Raw genomic sequence first — 25,895 nt, 5'->3', positions numbered from 1 at the left:
GCGGAAAAAATGAGTGAAGGTTTGCTTCTGCCCTAAAGACAACACAGCCTAAATAGATGAGAGAGAATAGAAGAAATAGATACACATAGCTGCAAAACAGGGTAGGTTTTTGCAAGTGGTGTCTAAAATCTGTTTCCTTCATAGCAATTTTTTTCTCTTCCAAGTGTTCTTTGATGGTTAGTAGATGCCTGGATTTAGAGTGAAAAATAAAATTTCTATGTTTGAGGCCATATTATCATTATACTCATTTTAATGTCTGTACAACATCAGCATCTGAGACTGCAGGAACTTAACTGCTTTACTTGTTGGCATTACACTGAAGTTGATTTCGGTGAACCATAAAAAGTTTGGCCCTGAAGGTAAAATTACACTGTATGCATGTTCCTAACATACTGCTTTGGGGATAAACATGTCTTAAATCAACTCATCGCTCACAGCTAAATTCCTTCTCCAAATGCAGTTTCGCTGCAGATAGTAATGTTCAGTAAGACTGATTTTCTTTAAACCATAAAGTTTTTTGAACATAATTCTATCAATAAACATATTTGAGCAGGGTAGCAAGGAATTCACATAATCCTAATAAAGATTTTGGGGTTTTGTGAAAGGAAGGCAGGGGCACGCGCCAACATTTTTAATTAGCTTTCATCAGTACCTCTAATTTGTTCAAATGTGTTCCAAACATTTGCGTATTATGTTTGCTCACATGTACATAATGAAAACTTTTGGACTTCATTGAAACTTTATTTGGTAATTGTGCATTTGGAAAATTAAAATTGAAGTTTATGATACCCTGGCTCCTACTTGCTCAGTTCATAGCGTGTTGTTAAGATGCCATCACTTGCAAGCTTTGTTACAGCGACGTTTCTGTTCTGGCTTAATATGCTGTGGGTTCAGATGGCTGTAATTGTGGCCTTGAGGGGTTGGACTAAAGAATACCAGCTGGGTTTTGTACCCAGATATTCTTGGATTAATATTTCGGGACTTAGATCTTGTCCTGTCTGGAATTTAAACATAGTTCCCCGAGCTTTAAAGGGAAGGCAAGCACCATTTGAGGCTCTTAATGAGCACTTTTTTTCCTCTTTAATTTTCCTTTTTTTTCTTTTTTTTTTTTTTTTAAACTCCTGTAGCCAGAGAAATCCAGGCAGTTACTTCCAAACCATTTTTACAGCCCCATGTGGACAAAGCACTTTAGTTTGTTCCTCAGCTTAATTCCCAAATTAATAATAGTTAGAAAGTTCTTACATCTGCATCTCCATTTTTCTTAGAATATATTAAGGTGAAAAAACTTTCCCCAGATATTAGTCAAGCCTTTGAAGTGTGAACAACTTTGTTACATTTGAGAGGGAAAGTCTTTCGTTGTGACTAGGTTGATTTTTTGGTTTTGGTTTTTTGTTTTTTTTTTTTTCGGGGGGGGGGGCTTCTCTTTGAAATAATTCCTTTTGTTTCAGGTCTAAAATTTCAATTTTATTTCTACATGGAGACAAGAGACTTAAACTCCCCCATAGTGGGGAATCAGTCAGGGTTTTTCTTCTATTTAGAAACCTTTGACCCATCCCTCCCCTGTTCAGTGAATAGAAATGGCAAGGCAACTTGTGCTGAGGGTGACTACAGATCTGCTCGCCATGTAGCTCATGAAGTGAACCTGCAGGGGAGAGGGTTTCAGGAGTCCCGCTTACGGAAAAAAACGCTTTTAAAGTATTTCTGTGCAAAAGAGAGCCTTTCTTGTACCCCTGAGTATATATTAATTGGTTATAATCCTTAGTTTTGAGGCACATAATTATTCACACAGCAGCACGTGATGGATTCACAGGTACAGTTACAATTTCTTTGTACTGGCAAGCAGCCTTTTCTGAGGGACAGCGAGGACTTTTTTGTGTAAAGCTCCAAGTTCTATAATTAGTTGTATAGTAAAGGATTCAGATAAGTGGCAGAACATATACAAGTGCTTAGAAGTTTCACCAGCTAGCCTTTAAGTTGTCTGCCTGGATATGTCATTACTGTAAGTGGTTTAATTTCTATTTGCATTTCTTTTGTTTTCTTCCAGATCATTACTAAATACATTTATGAACTACTGCAGAAGGAATGCCACTTGAAGAAAGTAACTCTCCCAGTAAGTAATATTTTATTTTGTCCTGGGTATTATTGTATTTTTTTTTTTCATCTGCAAGAAGCATAGCCTGCAGTCGAGGGTTCAGATAAAAGCAAGGTGTGCCAAGGCTCTGTGCAGGGCATTCTCTCAGGACGCTGCCTTTGCATGCAGCATATGCCTGCATCTGGAGACGGTGTTCCACCTCACTTCTCGCATGTTTGATTTCTCCAGCTGAGCCTTCTTTGCCTTACCAAATTGCAGAATTTTCAAAATGTGGTAGTTTTTGATAGAGGAACCATAAGCTTTCTGAGGAGTATTTGTGAATGTTTTGAGACCTCTGCAGCTGAATGTAGAGAATAAACATGCTTTTACAGGCAGAGGAATAAACTTAAATTGATTTTCAGTAAACTACTCCAAGTCTTTTTCTGAAAACACACTTTTTCAGTAACTTGTAACATGTATGTAATATAAGGTGCTGCTGCAGCATCTTATTTGTTTAGAGAAAATATTTGATCAAGCCTTGGAAGTGATGAAGCATTCCCCAAAGAACACATATGAGTGTTTGTGAATACTTGCAATACTGTGATGATGTGTAGCTATTTTTGTACTCTATACTGGAACGTGTAGGGGAGACTGTAGTGTGCCAGGGCTGTGGAGGATGTCCATCATATCATAAAGGATTCTTGTGAATTTTGAGAAGCTTTTGCATTACTGTTGTTCTCAGCCAGTCCTTCTTATTCAGCTGGGGAAAACCCGTTTGGGCTAAGGAAGGAAAAAGTCCTTTGCTTTCACAGTTCTGTAACGTTTCACAGTTCCTGTCTCCATTCCTTGAATGTTATTTAGGGAATGTTTTGGTAACATGCCCAAACTACTGAAGGTTCCCCAGCCAGGCTTTCCTAAGTGTCTCTGGGCCAGGCCAGAAGGAGCTCTGAGAAGCAGCCGAAGGGCGACCAGCAGCCCTCCACCACTCTCCCAGCCTGCTGAGCCATGTGGGCTGCACCAATGCCCCCAGACCCGAGACCGCTTGAGAAAGCATCTACCACTTCAGACTTCTCTGTGTAGACAGAGGCGATCAGGTTCACCGTGGCAGTCTGCCCCAGTGCAGTACAAGCTGTGATTCTAACTTCTGTACACAACTAGTTTTCTTTGTTGAGGAAGTTTTGGTCCAGGGAGTACTTCCAATGGGTGATGTGTTGGAAGACCTCCTCAAGCCATGTCACCCTCCCTCTGAAGCCAGGAAGCTGTCATTTATAAACTCTCAACTGCCTGAATTTTGAGGCTACGGAACTTTCTTTGAAGGTTCTTTGCAGAAAGGAATGTGCATGTAATTAGTGTGATAGTAATGCTGATCTGTGAGCTTCAAAACTGGAGATGAATGAACTTGGAGTAAGTATCACAATACCTCCATCACCTCTGTCACACAAGTGGGGACTCATCTGCACGGCTGTGAGATTTGGGTGTCTGGCCTGGGAGAAGAATGGCTCTGTCTAGCTCCCACCGTTGCATTAATCTGTGTTTACTCTGATTTATAAATTATGTAGTAACCACCGATGTACTGATGCAGTTTGTCAGTAGTACATTTAGGCTATTCTCAAGTGTATTATTTCCAGCTTCTGCAAAGTGTCATAATTTAATTGCACTTGTGGAACAAAGTAAGTACTCGCAAAATCTATGCAGCTGTTTAATTGTGAGCAGTGTGGAAAATTTGGCACAAGGTATGAGCGCCATCCTTTAGTAATGAGTATTATGCGTAGGAAGCCCTCACCACAGTCAGAAATAGGTTATGAAGAGGCCTACAGAAACGAGAAAAATGAAGCAATGCACGCGGAAGCTGAAAAATTAAAGCTGTCTGAAGATGGAATCACCACTGACAGACTCCAGAGTAACAACACAGAAAAACCTCGTTTAAACTAGTAAAGGAAACTGAAAGAAGTAATAAGTTTGTAGCAAAAGTTCACTTTCCTGTGCAAATGGGAAAGGTAGGAAAGAGTATAAATGCTGGCAAGTCATGTATAAAAATACTGTAAGATGACCCAAAAGTGAAATTGAGGATCTTGTTACAGTTGTAGAGGCTAATAGTAATAGAGCTGATGAGGCTGATAGATGAACTGCACGCAGAAGGAATGCTCAGCTCCAATAAGAAAATCTCACATAATTATTTCGAATATTATTTGTCCAGCTTCCACACTTGATTAGTATTAATTTATTCTTTTTAAGCAGGTTATAATTCTGAAGAACTGTCTGTAATTTCACTTTATTAGTAGAGGAGATCTTAGGACAAACTGATGTATCTTACAATAATCAAATTCCAGGATGAGATGGTTTTTAAGTTCTGTAAGTAGTCAAATACGAAGCTGCAGAACAGCCAACTAGTATGTAACTTACTGCTGGAATCAGCTATTTTCATTAGAGAAATGGGAAAAGAGTAAATGTGATGGTCTTTGAAAGGCCTCCAGGAGTGATTTGTCGTGATTCCTCTGTATCAGGAGGGAATGATGTACTGGGGGGAAAGTCAGTACAGGTTTCTTTTTTAAAAACCTGTCAGAAGGCATTGAAGGAGTCAGAGATCACATGAAAAAGAAAGATCTGGTCAGGAAAAGTACATGGCTTTCCAACAAGCTGCCAGGAGGTGTACCAAATATTTTTGTAAAGCATAGGTTTTATAACTCCCTTATAACTTATAAGGGAGTCTTCTTATAAGTTAAGAATTGGTTAAAAGGTAAAAAAGGTGTTCGTATTTTACAGATGAAATCATTTGTTACTGGTGCAGTGTTACTGAGGCCTGCACTGACATAGCTGTAAATAAAAGGAAAAAAGGAATTAACAGAAACGAACAAACTTTGCTGTTTTCTCTAAGTTATTCAGAATATTAAATCTGAAGCTGATTGCGATGAGTCAGGGAATTATTTCATAATCCTGAATGATTGGATGATAAAATGACATGAGATTCAATTATGGTAAATGTGAAATTATGGGGAAAATAACTCACTCTGTAAACACAATGGTGGCCTCTAAATGAGCTGTTACAACTCAGGAAAGAGCTTGGAGTGATTGTGAATAGTTCTCTGAGAACATCAGTTAGTGCTCAATGGCAGTCAAAAACCCTCAAAGCAAATAGGATGTTAGGAATTATGAGGTGTTGAGAACAAAACAGAAAAACATCATCGTTCCACTCATTATGTGGGCCTTCATCTTGAACACTGCATGGAGTCTGGACACCATATCAAAAAGGATATGAAGAATTAAAAAAAAATACAGAGGAGGGTTACAAGGATGATCAGAGGCACGAAATGCTTTTCAGACAAAGAAAGATTAGACAAAGATTCTTCAGCTTGGAAAATAGATGACTGAGGAAGGAATACGACAAATCTATAAAATCATGAAAGGTGTAGGGAAGATGAATAGGGAATGGTTTTTCACTTTTTTCATAACAGAGAAGCTAAGGGGCATCAAGTTTAAATTATCAGGCAGGAGATCTCTACTGAAAGAGGCAGTACTATTTCATATACGTCCCAATTATATTGTGGAACTCATTGCTGCAGAATACTATCAAGGAGAGAGGTATAAATGCATTCAAAAAACCCCGTTTGACAATACGCAGGTGGGATAGGTGCATCGAACTATGGTACCTGCTTGTCCACTTACCAACTCTGGCTCGGGATTGTCCAGAGTTACTGTTTGCCCAGCCCAGGGAAGAGTCACTCCATAAGCACGCTGGTCTCATGCTGCTCCCCAAAGCAGCTTGCCAGCTGTCAGAAACAAGGTGCTGGACCTTGATTGGACCAAGATGGCCCTTACAAATATGGCATTATCATATGAACATTTTTGAGGTGCATACGAAAACATGGTTTTTCTGTACTTTGTCACAGGTGATGAGAAAGTTGGTGTATTCACCTTCCTTTCTCTGTCAGCTGATAATGAAGTAGGTGGTGTAATGATGTTTGAATATATGAAATGTGTTTCAGGACTGTCTTAAATGGAGTACTTTTTTTGTTTTCTTCCCTGCCCCAGCATAATTTTAGTAGTTACAGAAATGCTATGCTTCAGAGGTTTAGGATGACAGCATTTCATGTTCTCTCACTGTTCTTAATTTCAACCTCGTGCGCAAAGTCCAACTCGCTGTCTTTATTTTGCTTTCTCAGGTGGCAGCTTCAGTTTTGGACACGATTGTTTGTAAATCCCTTTTCAGATATGAAAATAAGAGCAGTCTGGAAATCTGGAAAGCTTGCCTATTATTTTGTCATGTCAGCATCTCTGACAACACATAAATCTAAACATTTTTTCCTATGCAGGGAGGCTGAGGTGCATCCTGCATTAATGGTACTGTAAAGTACTGTAGCTGTCTTAGTGTTCAGCATACACTACTGGACTTGAAAATTTAAATTAAGAGATCCATATTCAGGGAGAAGCCGTTCAATTATTTCTTTTAGATTTCTCATTTTGTGCTCCATTGAAGGTTATATTATGAATATAAAGAAGACTGCAATTTTTTTTATCCAGATGAAGTCTTTGTATTTCTCTAGTTTTAATGGCATAATCAGTGATTGATCTTTGCTGTTCTTTAGCTGTTGAGGACAAATAGAGGGTGCTTCTGAATTAAGTGCATCTTTAACGGCTTCTGGGAAGGCTTGAGATGGAAGTTTAAATAATTACTAAAATGTTTTATTGACAATGGCATTGAAAGGTCTCACTTTGCAAAATCTTCTAACTTACCAATGCTTTGCTCTTTCAGTTCAATAGGTAAAACCTCACTCAGTAGTTCTCTTGATCTACTAGACAGCCAAGAACTATTTTTCTTTGAGAAACAACAGTCTGTTAGCTCCACTGCGTGTTCCTTTTGGCTATTTTATTACCTAAGACCAGTCAATATTCATTTTGTAAAAATACCACCGATTTTATGTTTAAGTTAGTTGTGGTAATGACCAAATGCTAATTAGCTGCCTGTAATATTGATCATCAGTTTTGATTTTTTGCAATTTTGAGTGAAAAATTATAAATCAGGATATTCAATATTGTGAAGACTGTAACATAAGGGAGTTAGCAAGCTTTATGCAGAACCACGTAACAGAAGACATTCTTATCTTGCGAAGCAAATGAGCAGTTTTCTCTCTCCACCAGCTGCTCACAATTCTCACAATCTTTTCGAGTCTTTTCAGTTTCGATTCCATTTATTTGCCATGTTCTTTCCTCCAGTCCCAAACAAATTACACCTGTTCACTTGTTAGTAGGCTCTAGGCTCATAATTTTTATTGTGTTTCTTAACTGGAATAAGAAAAATAGTGGGGTTTTTTTTCCCTCTAAAAATTTAATATTCAATGTTAAAAACTTCCAGTGTACAAAATAAAAGACCCCTAGAGCCTACTCAGGTCTCGTGCATCTTGGGTTGGTAATGGCTGCGAAATGAAAATTAGGTCAATGTCAGTGTGGTGGCATGAATGTCAGTAAGATTAGATTTCAAGTATAGTTTGATCTTACCCTATATATCGGTAGCAGCTGTGCAAAATACAGACTAGTATGCTGCTGAAATACTCTATAGACTGGTACTACTGTATGAGGTGATAGCTCATTTGAGACAGAACACATATGGAAAAAGTAATTCACTGTTTGAAAACCTTAAAAACATCATAATATATGTAGAGTGCTTAACTCAGAGAATTCACCGTAACTGCGTACATTCATAAAACTTAAGGTATAGTTGTGTGTTGGAAAAATAAATCTGAGGAAAGGAAAATTAAGCTTCAAACAGTACTTTTAAAGTGCAAGTTATCATCAGAATTTAGATTCTTTCGACATTCCTAGCTGCAGATTATTGGAAGATTTGTTATTGCCTCTGAATAACAATGTTGAATTTTTAAATTGAACTAATTGAAGTTCAGGATGTTACTGTATTTATTCAATTTCTGTTTAAATAAGGGATCAGAAGTAAGTGTTTATGAGTAGGTCCAAAAGAGAAGGTGGCTAATAAATACAAATTATTTTATGCAGACTCAGTGTGTCTAGCATTAAATGTTATTCTGCGCTGATTTGTCAATAAAGTAAGGTTGTGCAGAGTGACCTTTATGTGCATTCTTTAGTGAAAGCTTGATCTAATGAATTACTACTGTCTGAAGATGAATTAGCGAGAAGGAAAGTTTCTAAATGTGATAAATTTGAAGAAGAGAATCAAGAGTTATTTTTCATGATCTTGGTAGATGATTTTAACTTTTTTCAATTAATGTACTTCCAGAGGTGTGAACTGCTTATATCTTATAGTACATGTAGAACATATGATTATTGAAGTGCCAGTATTTCCTAAATACTAAACAAAAAATTAGTTATAAATAGTAAAACATACAGGTAAGTTATGTCTTTGTCTGAAATACAAATTCACAAATTTTTTTTCTTAATTACAGTATCATAAGTATTCAGTTTACTTGCAAAAGTCAATTGCATCTTGCCAAGTACTGTCTGAAGTTGTGTTGTATGGCTTTTTACCTAAGACATGTTACATGTTAAGGTGTGCCGCTTCAGAAGCAGCGACACGATCTGACCGCAGCCCCAGAATGGTGCCTGTTGTACTTACATTCCAAACTCTTCTCAATTTTTTTTTTTACCATGTTTCCTATTTTTGCACAGAGTGTGGAAGTATATAAGTATGTTTCCCAATGCAGAAAGTGCAAGCTATGGCACATGAGATGTTGCATCAGTTTGGAGCATGGAATAAAGTCTTAAGTGCTATGGCAGATGCTGAAGAGAGATGTGGCTGTTTTTCCAGTCAGCAATTCCTTTTGTTCAAGCAGCCTCATTGACTTCATAAAAAAAATATTTGGTAGGATTTGCATTAAAAAAAATAGGGAGATCCATGCTGAACTGATTTTTCCTGAAGGTCATGGGGTGTGGAGTACCGTAGGACGGGGAGATGTGCTTGCTCTGTTTGTCCTTTTCTATGTATCTGGTAGAAAGGAAAGAATAAGTAGGCGTGACCTTTTTTTCTGCTCTCATGGTGTTTACACCAGCACAGTTCTTTTACCTTGAGCCAGGCTTGCTAAACCAAGCGTAGACCTCTTTCATAGAACATATGTTTTTATGGAACAAAAATTGCCGCTTTGCTCTCTAGAGCAGGGACAGAACCTGGAATTAGCCTATGGTTTACTGGGTATCAAAGCTGGTTGTGGGTCTGTTCCTACAGCAGAGTAACTTAGCGTTGACCCAGATGCAGGACTCTTAATGAACCTATTATTTAGACCCAAATTGGGTTTCTATATTTTTATTAGACCTATCCTATTAAATTTATAATAGAGAAATTTACAATGCTGGTTCCTACATGGCTTATTGGGTATTTATGTTGAAGTGGCTGAGATGGAACTCTCCAGGATTTTTTTCATATTACGTAAGGATTTTATTGTTGCTTCAGGCATATCAGAGGTGACAAATTACTTGATTCTCCGCTTGCCCCACATTGTTCTTTTATAGACTTTCTTGTTTGCCAGTAAATTTCTGTAAACAGCTGATGTTTCAAAGCTTTAGCATACTTTTAACCCTTTTTTTTAATTTAAAAATCCTTTGGTTTACTGTTTTAAACTGTGGTGTGTTTTTACATTTCAGTATTACATTGCACAGATACCAGCTTAAGTTTTACATTCATTTAGTACTGGGCACATATTAGTCCTTACAACATTCATACAAATAGTTGTTAAATGGTGAAATTGTTTATATCAATATGGTGGCTAACTTTATAACTACAGATGTTCTTTTAAAAAAATTTATGGATGCATACATGTGCATGTTGTCTGTAATTGCAGGTTGATGCAACTGAGAGTGAACCAAAGAGCTTTATCTTTATGAGTGAAGATGCATTAACAAATCCCGACAAGTTGTTGGTCCTAATTCATGGCAATGGTGTTGTCAGAGCAGGTCAGTGGGCTAGGAGACTTATAATTAACGAAGATCTGGACAGCGGCACGCAGATACCATATATAAAGAGAGCTATTGAGGTAAGTGACAGTGCATATATGTGTGGCTGTGTGTGCGTATGCATGTGTGTGTGTGCGCTAGTGTATGAAGAGCTGTGAATCTGCAATGTTTTAATTTGTTATTCACTCTTCAGTATTTCCCTGTATTTTATTTATGGTGGGAATACTTGCTTTCCGCGCACACCCCACCCCACCCCCAAACTTTTTTCTAATGGAACCAAGTTTCTTCCTTTTAGTAAAAAAAAAATTAGTTTTATGTCATGTTGTTGTGGCAGCACTGCCATGTAGTTTAATATGGCAGCTAACGTGACAAGAGCCCTTAGCAGGCGATGAGATGCAATAGAAGGCACTACAGAAATTTGTTATGATTTGAAGTGTTTTCTTTTACATTTCATTAAATTTGTACGTATTCTCACTCAACGTCTGTTGTAATCTCATGATAACATGAGCTTTCATAGTAACAGCAGGCTTTTTTGCTAGGCTTGTACTGAATTTATTAGAGGCACAGTCTTTTTCAGTTTTGCACTGAATACTGATTCATTCTGATTCACCTATCAATACTTGGCAGTAAAAAACATTTACATTTTATGGACACTATTTTGTTACATTTACATCTATGTGAGAGACAATGCACAATTTGTGTAATGTTTTTAATGTTGGAACTTTGTAGGTGTAATTCATCTCTTGCTTTCTGCTTACCTAACTGCTTCCTGTAGTAAACATTAGAAAAGCCTATTTAAGACTCACCATTTCTATTATATTTACCAAGTTCAGCTAATGTTCTACTCTGAATATCAGTGTTGTCACTGTGATTGTTACATGATCTGCTAAAAGAAGTTTCATTTTTTGCAGTTGGCTGTGAAGTATTCAGTATAGAAAATGGTTCTGTTCAAACATTTTCTTTTTTTTTTTTAGTAAAGCAGAGAAGGAAAACATATTAAAATGTTAGGCTATTAAGTTACTTTGTTTTGTATAATTCACTGAGAAAGCACCAGACTACTCTTTGTGTGGAAGAAGAAACCTAGTCTTGAGAAAAGTGATGCTTGCCTTCTAACATGAAGTTGTTGTTCATTTTAAATCAAGACTCGGAGATAGAACAAGAAGTGCTTTACGATTTTTGGATGTAATATATGTGTATGGTGGGTTCAGCATGGGAGGTTAATTTCTAGAGCTCAAGTTCCAAAACCTTTCCGAAAAAACCCAAAGAGCTGTAGCTACTTAAATTTTCATAGCAGTGCTTACATGCCTGCATTTTTGTTCTTTCCTAGAGATGCTACTGTCTTGGCTGACATGAGAGGCTGAGTACTGAAAGCTGGGGTGCTATCCCTAAATTAAGAGATAATCTTTAAGAGACTATTTTTAGTAGAGTTACAGATCTTTCTCCTGTTTTGTTATTTTTGTTTAATTATGCAATCATTGTGCCAGCTTGACAGAGACCAGACCTCTGTTCCCTCAAATGGTCATTATACTTAAAAACAGGTTATGTATTTCTGCATTTTGAATGCTGCTTTAAAAAAACATGGGAAAAAAAACAAAGCATTTGATAAGAGAATATATTTTTTAAAGAATGTAATCATTCCATCACATTGGGACATCAGACTTTGTGCTCTTATCTTTTGACTTCCTTCTTTCTTATCATGGTTTTTAAATTCAAAAGTTCTCTTTAGTTGAGTAATTTCAGCCAGAGTAAAATGCCCTTTCCCTTGTTGTGCATCTTGAAATTCTGGTAAATGCACTACGTGTTTAGAACACATACTATTTGCAATGGTTTTTTTCATGCAAAATGAAGATTAGATCATATTCAATTGTATTATATTAAATATGTTGCTGGTTTTTGTATCCTGTACTCACTGTAGGGGGAATTGGATGTATATCTGGTTAGATAAAGCAATATTTTATGGAAGGCAAACCCCACTGAAGGTATTTGGAATCATTATGTTATGACTAAAAGGAGAATACAGATAGTTACATGCTGGTTCAATGCCTACTTCACCCACAGATTGTATAAATTACTCTTCCAAATGCAGGAAATTATGGTAGGGTGAGTTTTTGGTAGAGTGAGTATAAGGACTCCAATTTTAAATAATAATAATGATGATGATTATGGTAATAGTAGTAATAATAATAATAATAATAATAATAATAATAATAATAATAATAATAATAATAATAATAATAATAATAATAATAATAATGATGATGCATCCTTTTCTGGTGTTCAGTCCTCTAGCAGATTTACGCACTTCTGTCTCTTATGAAATGAAAGTAACTGGCCTAGACAGTAAATGGCCTGAATGAAAATTGTGATAACTCCTCATGCAACATTGCCAGTTTGAAGTAAGGAATTATTTGCCTTGGTCTTCCAGTGTTTCTTCTAAGAAGAGGTCTTGAATGAAACCAGCAGACCTTATCAAAGTACAAGATTACAGTGCTGATGACAGGAGAACATGGAAATTTTTTTTCTGATAGACTATGTCAATTTGAGCTGGATAGTAGTCTCTAGGATTTGAAAATTCCACTGATCTGTTGTGGGTGTGAAACATATGCAGGCAGCTTAAAACATTTGCCGGAGACAAGGTTTTCATTTAAAAAAAAAAAAAATTGCAAAAGTAGTTCTTAAATGTCTTTTGTGCAGAAACTAGTTCAGAAATATTACCTCTGCTTTCCTTAAAACAAAACCAAACAGACAGAGAAGCAAAACCCTCTAGGTCGGTCAAAACTGCATCTTCTTCTGCACTGCTTTCCTCTGTGAAGATTGATGAGATTACCACAAGCAAGTTTCAGTTCATTTCTTGGAAAAACTGAAAACAGGAGTGCAGAACGGGAGTTACCAGTGGGCAGTGGATTGAGCAGGGTGAACAGATACCGCTCTCCTAACCAGGAAGTTAAGGGGAAAAAGGAAAGTGTTTCTCTCTGGTACAATACTTTCAAGGGAAAAAAAATAAAACTTTTCTCTTTAAGCATGTGTGGAATAAGAAAACAACGTAAAGGCTTAAAATTTGTTATGCTTCTAGTGGCTTGGGGCTGACACACATTGGAAAGAAAAGATCCAAGGAGAAATATCTTGGTGGGAATTTGAGCAGCTAGAAATGTGGTTTTTCTTTTCATCTGGGTGGTTCCTGTGGGTAATGCTGCTCCTTCCGTCTTCTGTATCAACCTCTGTTGTGCAGATTCAATCCTTTGCATAATAGGTATTTGGACTAGTTTCAATATGAGGAGGTAAGATTATGTTAGTTCAGAAATTCAAACTTGATAGTGTAAAAGAGATTTTGAAATATAAAAAGGGGAGAACAAACAAGCAACTAGATAGAGAACAGATTGTAGGAAAAGGAGGAGGGAGAAAAGTGTGTACAATGTGAGAGACAGATATGTGTAAATACGTTAAAACACGGTAGGAAAAGACCTACTTTAGAAAAACAAGTATGAAAAAGGCAAATGTGATCATATAAAGCAGTAAGACTGTATCAAAAGCTTAATTACAATAAAATAAATACATATTATAAAGATATTTAAAACAAAAGGAGGGGGCAGTTTCCTATAAATGTGGTATGAAATAAATACTGCATAGGTTTGTTGTTTTGTTGAAACTGGAGTTCTCTACTGAAACTTTCTGCAGTGGGAAATAGTGATTTTTGACAGCAGCAGTCATCAGACATGTGAGAGACTGAAGTTCAAGTCCCTCCCCTGGGAATAAGGGACTTTTCCGTTTATAATGATAATCCCACACAGAAGCTATTCCACATTTTTATAAATACATGCATGTAAATTAGAAGAGGAATTTTGATCTCATCTCTTCTGCATTTTGTGTAAATTCCTCATTGACTGTCCATAGAGTCAGGCTCCTCTCAGATCAGTTAATTAGTCACAGATGCAGTGATGGAAGCAGCTCCAGGAGGAGATGGTCAAAGACAGAGGTAAATTCTTTAATTCTGTGGTGAGGGCATTTACTTGGGGCATCAAGAGTTAAGGATTTTCATTCCTGGTTTGATTTAGGTACTTCAGGGGCTCCCGTGTTCCCTATGGTGACCTTGGTCACTGGGCTCCTTAGGAGGAGGCGGTTATGAGGAGGTATGCTTCCCTGGTACGTTGCCGAGTGGTTACAGTGTGGATGGTCACCAAAATGTTGGGTTGGGACATGTCTTCATGATACCAGTGATATGGAGGAACAGGCATGGAGGGGTGCAAAAGTTGGCGACTGCTTCCTGCAATAGCGTTCCTTCTGTAGGGGTTGGAGAAGCAGATTCAGGGCTTTAAAGTCTCCTGAGTGTTAGGCAAGGAGAAGTGGAAAGTGGTCTTCTTACGGAGGTAGTTTGTTCCTGGGGAAATGGGACCTCAGCTTACCCACGTTTGGACATGGAGAAGAATTTTGGAGCGCCCTTCTCTTTGATACCTTTCCTCCCAGGAGTGAAGAGGACATCAGCACAAGCACAACGAAATTGTTGTTTTCTGCATCTTTAGGAATTCAGCACATTTGTTACCTAAGATAGCTGTGGTCCCAAGGATGCTAATAAAATTTTTGATTTTTATTTAAAAACTATTATTAATTTTTTTAAAACCATCCAAGACTCATTGCCTGGTTTCTAATTCAGCGCACTCTGATAGCTTAGATATTTTTATTGTTACTTAAAGGAGTATTAGTACTTGACATAGGGTTAATAGCAGCAGAGAAACAGCTTCTTCAAAGAACCTGGATGAGTTTTTCAGAAGAAATGCAGCAGCACCCAAAAATCTGACGTTTCCATGAACAAATGAAAAAAAGTTTTGTATGAGATGGTCATCAGCTGCGGAAATCTTTCTTTAGTGGCTTATAAAACATGATTTTCGGCTTCAGTTTTTTCTTGTGTTTATTCTACTCTTACTGCATTTTCTTAACAATTCCTGTTTTTAAGAATAATTTTTGGTCAGAATATTGGGTTTATTCACTCATACTGATCAGGTTGGCAGTATTTACTGAGAATTGCTGAGGGCGCTTACTTCAGCATGCAGTAAGATATCATTAGTTTTGTGACTTAGTTGAATGGAACGGGGTCATTCAGTGTAACAGTAGTAAACATACTTGACATAGATTTTATGTGATTTAGCAACTTTACTGGTTAGTAACTGGTATGATAACACATTTCAATCTCTCCATTTTGTAAAACCAGCCAGTTTCAAAGGTCATTATTTACACATTTTTGTCAAGAAGATATGCTTTGTTTAAGCTACACTAACAAGAATCCTTGCTGAAAAACTTTTTATCTCGCTGTTTAGCATAGAATATCTTGTTAGACAGCATCCTTTTCATTCTAGTGGTCATATTGTTGGAATCTAAGATTTAAAATTTTGTCTTACAGTTTATGATTGCTTAACATAATTTCAGTAAGATGAGCAACTGACGCTTTCTGGAAAACAAACAAACAAACAAACAAAAAACCCAACCAGAGCTCACACGGACTGCATTTACAGTTCCTCTGCAGAATACTAGTATTTATGTATCTTTTATGTCTCCTAAGTATATTACTGCAGAAAGTTGCTAAAATGCTTCATTTATTTATTAACGGTCAGTTTTAGGGACAGAGTAATCATAGTCTTATTTGGGCATTCTAATGTATTACTCAAAGTAAAATTTCACTAAAATGGACAGTGGGGTGCTATGTTGTTTTCTTTCAAATATTAATTTTCTGACTTCAGTATATGTATTTGTTTTACTCATTCTGTTAGATCAAACATTGCATATAAACTACTTCTTAGTGGAGAAAACTTGTATTTAGAAGTCTACTTTTGTGGGGACAATATTAAGCAAACTTAGGTTGCATAGCTGATTGGATGATCTTTTCAGATCTTTCTAAAAATATAAACACAAATTAAAATTTATTACTAAAGAATTTTTCACATATTATTGGCATAAAATACACCATACTCTGAAGAGTAGTAGTAATAAATTTAAAAACCAATTTATTTAATTCCTTCTAAAACATTTCATGGGGAATTGATAATCTCTCAAATACTGATTTGAAATACTGATCACCAGGCAAATAGAAGGAAAAGTCACACAGTTTGTTGAGGGCAATATGAATTGATCACAGAATGCATAATAATAATACATAGTAACCTGTATAGGAGTTAATAATTACTAAGTCAGAAATTCAAGGAAAGGTTAAAAGCTCAGAGTAATGTTGAACTGACAGGGTATATAAGCCCACACCAGCCCCCATGCCAGCAAAGGAAAACAATGAGATGACAGCTCTACTGTTTGGAGAGAGGTTGCTAACGACAGCTTATTCCTTTATGATTTCAACTCTTGACAGAAGACAGGTCTGCTTGTTGCATCATGGCAGATGTATCATTACCTTCTGGCCCTGTCATGACTGAACTGGAAAAAAACCCACTTGCAGTTCTGAAAATCCAATTACCCTTTGGAATTTAGTGCATCCTTTCCAAGAGACGTGTTACCGCTTTTGTATTAATTGCGTGCATTACTTTCTTAGGGTTTTCTGTGCCACGTTGATTTGATAATGTAGAGATATTTACAGATTGCTTTGTCTTCCTTTATTCTGTTGGTCGTGATATTTTAGAACCCTGTAGCACCCTGGGTTAGTTTACTCTTTGTCACCGACCTAAGAAAATCACTGTTCAAGATATTTGGGTAGATGTGGCTTGGAAATCTCTTTTTTTTCCTCCCAAACCGTTTGAGCATTGTTTTCACTGGCTGAGTACGGGGTTAAGAACACACTGAATATTTAAAATAATCACGATCATTTAAGAAGCAAAGTTTAATATGAGTATAAATGGCCTTTTTATCATATGCATATAAGGATTTTCCTTCCGCCCCCCACCCCCACCCCCCTGCTCAACTTGTTGGATACCTAACAGTGACTCTGGAGACTTAGAAAAGAGTAAGAGGGGGTGTGGATTTTTGAAAGTATGTCAAAAGCCTTGGGGTTTGGGTATGATCGGAATTTCAATAGAGGTTGAGATGAGTTTAAATGCATAGAAGGCGAACATAAAAATCTTGTTTAATTTCTGTCATGTTGTTCTTTTTTTAGTCACTCTGATGTCTTTTTCAAATCTGCTTTTCTCTCAAGCTTTGTGGTACTATATCCAAGATCTGGTTTTTTTTCCTCTTTGTATTTCGTTTTAACTGCTGATCCCTTTTCTGTGGTGCTTCTGCCTTTAATATCAGCTGAAGCGGTCTGAATTGCTGAATCAAAGCCGTTTTGGGAGAGAGACAGTGTTTAAGATTGTGCAGGGTGAGATTCTCTGGGTAGAAGGTAACACTTCCTGCAGTTATAATCAATGCACTTGACACTTTCAAAGGCAGGAGAAGCCATGACTTGCTCAGGGGTTAAACTTTTTAAATAACTTCCCTTGGGAAAAACGCCATCAATAAAATGGAATAATTAGTTGAAGATTCTTGAGTAGCCTAGGATTGAAAAGAAAAGATTAGAGATAGGTCAGGTTTGCACTTCTATTGTATTTTCCATCCCTTTTGTTTTTTAAACTGTGAGCTTTTGTTTAAATGTGTGCAGTATTACAGAATCAGTCTGCTTCAGAAATAGTGTCATCTACTTAAGGCAGTGCATGAATTCTGTAGTGTGTTACTGTCTGAGTAGTCTGATGGTTGTGAGAACTGAGATTAAACTCTACATAAAAAAGTAACTTTAGATTTGCTGGCTTTCTCTTTTCCTACCCATACACTTATTCTGCAAACAGTCATTTTAGCTAACAGAAAACATCTGCAACTTTGAACCTTACTAAATAAGCTTAAAACATAATATATGTTAACTCATTTAAAAAATCAGATTTAAATAGGATTAAATGAACATCCAGTACATAGGGTCATTGATTTCTGTAGAGATGAACAGTTTTACTATGAAATTAAATTCATCTCACTTTACATTAATTATGTTTCAGAATTTCAGGTTTCATGAGAAAAAAAATTTCTGACTGTTTTTGTATCATCATTTTTTGTTAAAGCAGCTGTTTTGAAAGGCAAAACCTGACTAAAAATGGTGCTTTCAATACACAAAGTAGTATATTCACACCATACAATATATTGATAAATAATGCATGAATGGCTTTGGAAGTAAAGATTCGTTACCCTTCCTTAATTATTTACTTATTTGCACTTTTCATTTTTCTTAAAGGAAAGTAAAATCACTGACAGCACTCTGGACAGTAACTGAAGAAGACTTTAGCAAATACGTAATTTGCTAAATCAATGTTTATCAGAAGTACAGCATTCTATTCTGTTTTCTGATAGGTATATTGAAGTGAGATCTGTACCACCGGAACAGATGAGTTTATTTGGTAGGGAATATTCCACATGCAGAGTTTTCACAAAACATACAGCAAGAAAATATTGACTAGTCTCAATTCAGCAACGTACTACTATTACTGTGTGAAGAAGTTTTGAGGATCTGCCGGTGGCAGGTTGGCTGTGGAACTGTGACCTTTTTAATTGCTCAGAAATTGTGATGAGGCTCTTTCTGTTGTGGTATGGGTCTTCAATATATTGTTTATTTAAAATTTGTGATACACATAGCATTTTAAGAGAAATGGGTAAATACAGTAGTTACTTGTGGCTTGGATGTTACTCTGTACAGGCCACTCTGTAAGAATCCTGTTTAGAAGAAAATAAAGTTGTAATCCAGTATTGGTTTGATTCAGAGAATTTGGGTTTGTGGAAGTACGCTAGCTTTGTTGTTACTTATTTGAGAGCAGTGCATAGGTGTAACTATATTTCAGGTGTAGAGCAGTTGTATCTCACATTTCAAGGTGGGATGGTCCAGTAAAGTTGCAGTAGGGCAGCATCTCAGCTCAGACAACACCCCCGTGCCTTCACAGGATGATACAATTTAGGATGGAAACTTTGCTGATTGGGTTTTGTGTGTGTGTGTGTTAATTAACTATATGCTTATCTTATAAGTATGCATCATAAATATACTTGTAAGTATGATCATGGAGCAAAGGTGTTAAAATAATTTCATAGGTTTTGGGGTGACTTTTTCTGTTGGGGTGTTCTTGGCAATATTTATATCAATACAGATTTTTGAGAGTGGTACCATGCTAAGTAGAATCTTAGAACTGTTTAGGTTGGAAAAGACCTTTAAGATCTTCAACCATTAACCCAGCACTGCCAAGCCTGCCATAAACCATGTCCCTCAGCGCCATATCTACTCGTCTTTTAAACACCGCCAGGGACGGTGACTCCAGCCCCTCCCCGGGCAGCCTGTGCTGATGCCTGACCACCCTTTCCGTGAAGAATTTTTCCTGGTACCCGACCTAAACCTCCCGTGGCACAACCTGAGGCCGTTTCCTCTGGCCCCGTCCCTTGTTCTCTGGGAGCAGAGCCCGACCCCCGCTGCCCGCAGCCCCTGCCAGGCAGCTGCAGGGAGCGACCAGGTCCCCCCTGAGCCCCCTCCTGCCCAGGCTGCCCCCCCCAGCCCCCCAGCCGCCCCCCCAGGCCCGGTGCCCCAGCCCCTGCCCCAGCCCCCTGCCCGTCCCTGGACACGCTCCAGCACTATGCACACAAACCTATTCCTCAAAAAAATTAATTTTCAAAGGATAATCTTAACTTATTATATTGCTTTCATATGGGCTGGGGTGACCTGCTAATTGTTCATTAGTTGACATATTAATCTTAAGTCATTAGTTTCATTCTGCTTTACGAAAAGAAAATCAGTAGGCAACACTTTTGTTCTAATCATTCAGGAGCGTATTAATTCAGGAGCAAGAAATATGCATACATGGGTTTTTGTATCCTTTAAAGAGGGTAACACACTGAAAAATATGTAATGCTTATCTAAAATTCTCTTTTGTCTTATTTATTATATGTCCAGATGGTTAAACTGTCACCTAACTTATCTTAATGCATTATAATGTGTAAATGGTATTCTTTATGATAAATATAAATAGAAACAATATTACATGTGTGTCAGTATAGGTATGGTATGTGTATATATTTAATATTACACTAAATTGCCAGTACCCTGTTGATTTTTCAAATGAATCATTACTTAAAAGACTTAACAATTCAATGGGGAGATGAACACTTCCTTATTCATACCATGAAATGCATATTTGAATAAAATTATCCTTTGCTTACTGTGCATTGAGCCAGAAAACACTAACTTTAATGCATAGGAATTCAAATAAAAAATTGATACGCTTCATCCTTAAATAGTTTAGTACTGTTCTAATAATGCACATTGCTGCTTCAGGTAATAAGGAAATGGATACAGCAAAGACTTTGTCATACAGATCTACTCAGGATTGTAATCTTTTGAAAATACACAGATCTTTTGAACGATGTATGTTGCTTTTGATCAAAAACTTTAAAAAGTTTAATAATTCTGCTAGAACAAACTAAAACTGTGGGTAATTTTCTTTTTTTCCCTGAAATTAACAAATTATAACATCAAAAAATCTGAGTGTGAGGTATGTAGTAGGTCATTTGCTGCTGCAGGCATTTTCTCTCCCTTCAGGATGTGCTTGTTTAGTTTCTCTCACTTTGTGCCTGTGGCACTGTATGGTGAAATTCAGACATGTTCTTCCCCTCCAAGGAATCTCTAGGGTGGCAGATAACTTATACAAAATTAATAAATGGTGTTGCTTTTTTTATTGTCACCCATCCCAGGCAATTCGCTTTGTGTTCCCTTTGGAGAAGACTTGCATAGGGTGTGTTTATTAAAAAAAAGAAATTGCTTCTATGCAGAATTAAACGGTGAAAGTACATGTAATAGGGTGATACTGATAGTGAGGAAAATTGTATTGTTCCATTTTCAGTGATTTCTTTAGAGAAAAACAGAACAGTGAGAATATATGTTAACTTTTTTTTAAACTTAGAAAATATTAAGAATTTTTTTAACATGCCATAACATAGGTGAATTTTTTTTTTTTTTTATTCTGAACGTTAATAAATTTACGTTCCTTTCACCTTGGCAACATTTAAAGAGTAGACCTGTTCTGAGGCTATTCAGTCAGATGATTATTTTTGGGGAAGTCCAGGTGTACCATCTTGCTTATTCACAACCATTTGTTATACCATATTGCAGCGCTAATCCTCCTAGGAAAGAGGGAGATAGGCACAGATAGCTTAACCTGCTTTATTGTGTGCTACATGCAGCCTCCATCTCTTATTATGCCAAAGGCAGTGAGACTTCAGACTGCTTTGGAGGGTAGAACAGATAATGAAGCTTGGGTGTAAATAATTGCTGATACATGAGGGAAAACAACTTAATTTTGTTGTTTTGGTGTTGGGTTTTTTTTTTAGTGATTAATTTTAATTGCTCTTTTAGCTGTGAAAGAGAGTTGTACTTAATAGTGCTATGGTCTTACACTGTTGCTTGCTTCTGATGAATAGGAATCCTTAGAAATGTGAAGGTATTAAATATTATCATTTATTTTAAAGTTTGTTTCCTAGACATTACTAACTGCCATTTTAAGTTTTTGTTAAGAGCACATATACTTAGCCGATAAATAAATTTTCTTTTTGCTCTAAAAATAATTTGAAAAATATAGGCAGAAAATGTTCATGGTGCTTCAGTGCACAGGTGATTGAGTTTGTGCTGACCCTCGGTAACTGAGCCTGTGTTTTGAATCCCAACTCTTCCTCCAGCATTGGGAGTAATATGATTGAGTCTTCTGGAATGAGTTCCTGAATGCTGATAACAAGAGGCTTTTCCATGAAATACAGAAGCTACTCATGTGGAATATGCACCTTCCACATCACGCACGGTTGAGATCAGATACAGGATTTTCGAGACTTGACAGCCCTGGTTCATGAACAATGATATTTATATTGAATGTGGAACTGCCTTGAGTGCTGATATTCAGCTGATACCTGCTGATGTTAAAAATAAGTGATTCTGGAATTTCATTTTAATGATACAGTGTTGTTATTGTCAAATACTGAAAGCAGTTATTACTAACAGCTGGTCAAAATACCATTTATTAATTCATACCTCTTGTTGAATCAACCATTTACTGGCTTTTATTATGTAAGCAGTGTCAAGAGTGTCATTAATTTGATCTTTTTTATTGATGTTGACGTTCTTCATACTTTGTATTTGTATTCACTGTGTTAGATCAGTATTTTCATCTTTTTGCCTTATTTTGAAACAGACTCTTTCTTAAAATAACAATGTTCAGCTGTTTTTCATTCAGATTAATTTGCCCCTCCCGCACTCCATACCCTGTCTTCACTTTCTCTACCTGTGGTGTCATGTGAGGTTTTCTGTACGTTTAATTTATTTTTCTAAATGTAGTTTCATGCAGGTGTGCAGACAGGAGAGTAGAGGAAGTTTTAAATAAGAAGTATGTGTAAAAGTGTGACTGAACTGCTGGAATAGCTCCCTTCCCAGATAAAAAGAAACATTTTAGTGTTTTTCTGCTGGAAATGGAGGTCTCACTTCTAGCCTTGTATCGAATTTGGGAGGGGAGGTTATGTAGGATTTCACAAGAGCTCAAACATAAAATAATCCTTAAGCACCAAAGACAATCAGAGTAAGTATTTGTTACTTTGACTTGTTACCAATTGCATATAATTAATATTTTGAAAACATTATTCTGCTCTCTCAAGTCCTTGTGTTCCTCTTCAAGAGGTTAATTAAGAACTTAGCCAACAGTAGTTTTTTACCTTTTTCTACTTTCTCGTAGTAGTAGTTTTATGGTGCGATCATTTTACATTTACAGCTAGCCAAATACTTATTTTTCATTCTTTCTTCCCTCTACTTTACATTTTTTAAATTAAAACAGTTGCTTTCTGAAGTGCCTCTGTGTGCATGTATGGAAGTATATACGTGTGTATGTAGAGAGAGTGATGCACCTTAATTGTCTAGTTGCTTGTTATTTTCAGTTGTATAGATGTTAAAATAAAATGCGTGGCATTTAGGGAAAATTGTAGTTTATTTCTTACATCTTTTGGGTTTGGAAGCTGCACATGAGTTTTCTTTTTTTGGAAATGCTTATTGTATTCTACAGCACTGAAAAAGTACTGTTTCAGGTTAGTGTTCTCTTTGAACCCAGTAATTTACAACATACTAGAAATAAGTTGTACTGACTATTCCTCAGTAGTATTTCAGATGTCATACAGGTTGACTTGCATTGTGATTTAATTTGATGTAGCTGTTGTGTGATTTATTTCCTCTGGACATCCTTATTGAAAGACTTTTTAAGTAAGCAACTCGTTAGGGATAGATAATAATTCTCTAAAAACAGAAGATTAATAAGAATGACAGTTGACATAGTCTTACAAAAACTATATAGAACCTGGAGAAATATGTTTGCTGCACCATGTGCTCAGTTAAATGAAATCTGTCTACTTCTCCTATATAGCAGAGTACTGGATCAGTGTCAAAATGGTTGAGGTATTTACTGTGGTGACATTCAGCATCTATATTTGTTGAGCTAGTACTCATAAGTCTGGGGGTTTTTAATGCAGTATGTCCACATAAAAAACGAAAATTTAAAGAGAAGACAGCAATTATCAATTTTGCAAATGTCTTGACTTTCTTTTAACGTTCTGAGATATGGTCATAAGACATTTATGCTAATAGTGACATTGAAACATACTTACTTTTGATTTTTTTATGAATTTGGTGTTAAGGCACAGCTGTAAATGCTGGGTTTGGCAGTAGAGCTATTTTTAATCCGCTTTTAAAAAGAACTTTGTGCTTGTGAAAGGTGTGCAGACTACCAGCCCTGGGGAGTAGATGCTTGTGAAACGGTACACAGAGGCAAGGGCAGCCCAGGCTCCCAGCAGCACCCCCGGGCAGCATCTCCTGCCAGCTTTCCCCAGCCTTGTTCTGCAGGGACCAGCTGTGGAGGTAAGGGGGGACTCTGGAAGGCTTTCAGTCCTTCTTCTCTGCGGTGAGACTGCTAGCAACCATGAGGTGAGGCTTGCTGTTGGGTTAATTGTCTTTTCTAGAAATTGCAGTAAAGCAGCTTTATGCAAGCTTTGCACAGTTGTCCTTCTCCCGTATAAGTTAAGTCCAAACTAAGTTTGAGTGAGTCATTTAGGTCTGGCTTGTAAACTTTTGCTTGTCAAGACAAGTAAAATCTTTACAAGGCTGTCTGCTCTGTCCCTGTATCCCCCTGGCTCCTGGCATTTATAGGACTCCAGACCTCATCTCTACCATCCTACCAGGAAGGGTTTCTTTACCCTTTTTTAAACCAGACAGTGTATATTCCTCACCTTTATCTTCCACTGTTTCCTTCTGGAGTAACGCAAGTCTGAAGGAAGGTAGTATTTAAATCCATTCCGGCAACAGATTTAATGGGAAATTTTCCTTACTGTTCTTAATTTTTGTACTAAGAAGAGAAGTCTTCAAGCCTTTGGGGAAGGAATAAAAAGGAGGCTCCAGTAGGTTAGCTGTATAAAAATTCTGACACAAAGAGAAGATGTTTAGATGGTGGGGTGGGGTTTGGGGTGTTTTTTAAGTGTTGGAACAGACTTACTGCTTCCGCCCCTCACCCTGATGATGTCTTACAGTAATTATGATCATGGCTTTAGGGGTGGGAAGGCACATGCCCCTAGGAATCAGTACATGATGGAAGCTGATAAGGTTCTGATGCAGACTTTGGATCAGTCCTTATGTGTGTTTTGTACAAGTTGTGGCGTTGTGTTGCCTAAAAATAACTCTTACTGATACATGTTAAATGTATCTCATTTTTTAAAATAAGTTAAAATTATGCTGAATATAATCAGTTTAATAAATGTTCAGGTAGCAAAATAAAGCATTGAGAATTGGGAGGAATGATACGTAATCAGATTTTGCATCTCTTTTAGAATACTCTACCTTACTATTTTGTGTGCATCCCTTTACTGAAATTATAAAGTAAGTATGGTGCTCTTTCAGCTTCCTGACTAATTTTGTGTACGGTGAAAACACTATGAATGTGCTTTGAAAGATATGGACTACTTCTTCCCAGAGCAGGGAAGGTCCTTACCTTTGCAGAGTGACTAGTACAGTGTTGATCCATGTTCTGAGCTGCTAATGAAATTGTATTCATATCTTGAAATCAAATTCTCGATATTGACATAAATTTGGGGAATAACAGGTAACAGCTAAAAAAAGTTGCAGTGCTCCTCTTACATGTTGTCAATAAATACAACTGTACCATTTGCATCATACACTGACCTATTTAGGAAAACAAAAGTTTATTAATATAGTCACAAATATACAAAGAAAGAGGCTGATTTATTTCAGCTCAGATATTTTGACTTAAGGATGTTAAGGTTTGCAGTACTGCTGGCTGTTTTTCTTACAAAGTGAATTACAATTATTTTGAACACCTCCCATTGTAGGCATTTTCCCAGCCAGTTTCTGAAGTGCATAGACAGGTTCATTGCTTGCAGTAGAAGGTGATAATTTGGAAAGTAGTCTCAGTTCCACTTTTCTTTGAAAATTGTGTAAGGGATGTGTGGTGAATTTTCTATAAAATCAGCATTTTGGATTGAGGGTGAAGTTGGAGCATCACAATTCTTGCCAGAAAGTGTGACTCTGTGCAGTTTATGGAGGTATAGTCTCTCATACTTTTGTTTCTGGACAGTTTGATACTGGTTTAGACGTAAATCCCCCAAGCTGTTTCTGTCTTCCATTCCCTTCCACAAATTTCCAGACCTTTGCTTTGTGTTCTAATACCCACATCCAAATGATTGCCTGCCTTCGCTCCTACTCTCTTCTTTCCTTTCCTCTTGAATTTATATTGAATAGCTTTCTTCTGCCATGTATTTTTTGGTGCACAGGGGACGCATTGATTACACAGCAGCACAGTCTCCGTATTTTTCATTCATGTGTCCAGACCTGAACTTAACAAGTGCAAACCTTCATCTGCATAGCAAGCACTAGCTTCATTAAGTCTCTGTACAC

At 36.9% G+C, this 25,895-nt stretch overlaps 1 protein-coding gene across 3 annotated transcripts in view; it reads left to right on the top strand.

Moving 5' to 3' along the window:
- Positions 1-25,895, top strand: part of FAM172A (family with sequence similarity 172 member A) — a 270,192-nt gene that overhangs the window by 51,356 nt on the left and 192,941 nt on the right. For all 3 annotated transcript variants that reach the window (XM_040579311.1, XM_040579315.1, XM_040579314.1), the window contains 2 exons: positions 2,045-2,110; positions 9,871-10,062. In XM_040579311.1, coding sequence (XP_040435245.1) covers positions 2,045-2,110; positions 9,871-10,062 — 258 coding nt within the window. The remainder of the gene's footprint in view (positions 1-2,044; positions 2,111-9,870; positions 10,063-25,895) is intronic.

The sequence above is a fragment of the Falco naumanni genome, chromosome Z (genome assembly GCF_017639655.2).
Source record: "Falco naumanni isolate bFalNau1 chromosome Z, bFalNau1.pat, whole genome shotgun sequence".
Taxonomy (NCBI): domain Eukaryota; kingdom Metazoa; phylum Chordata; class Aves; order Falconiformes; family Falconidae; genus Falco; species Falco naumanni.
This window is presented reverse-complemented; position numbering and strand designations above follow the sequence as displayed.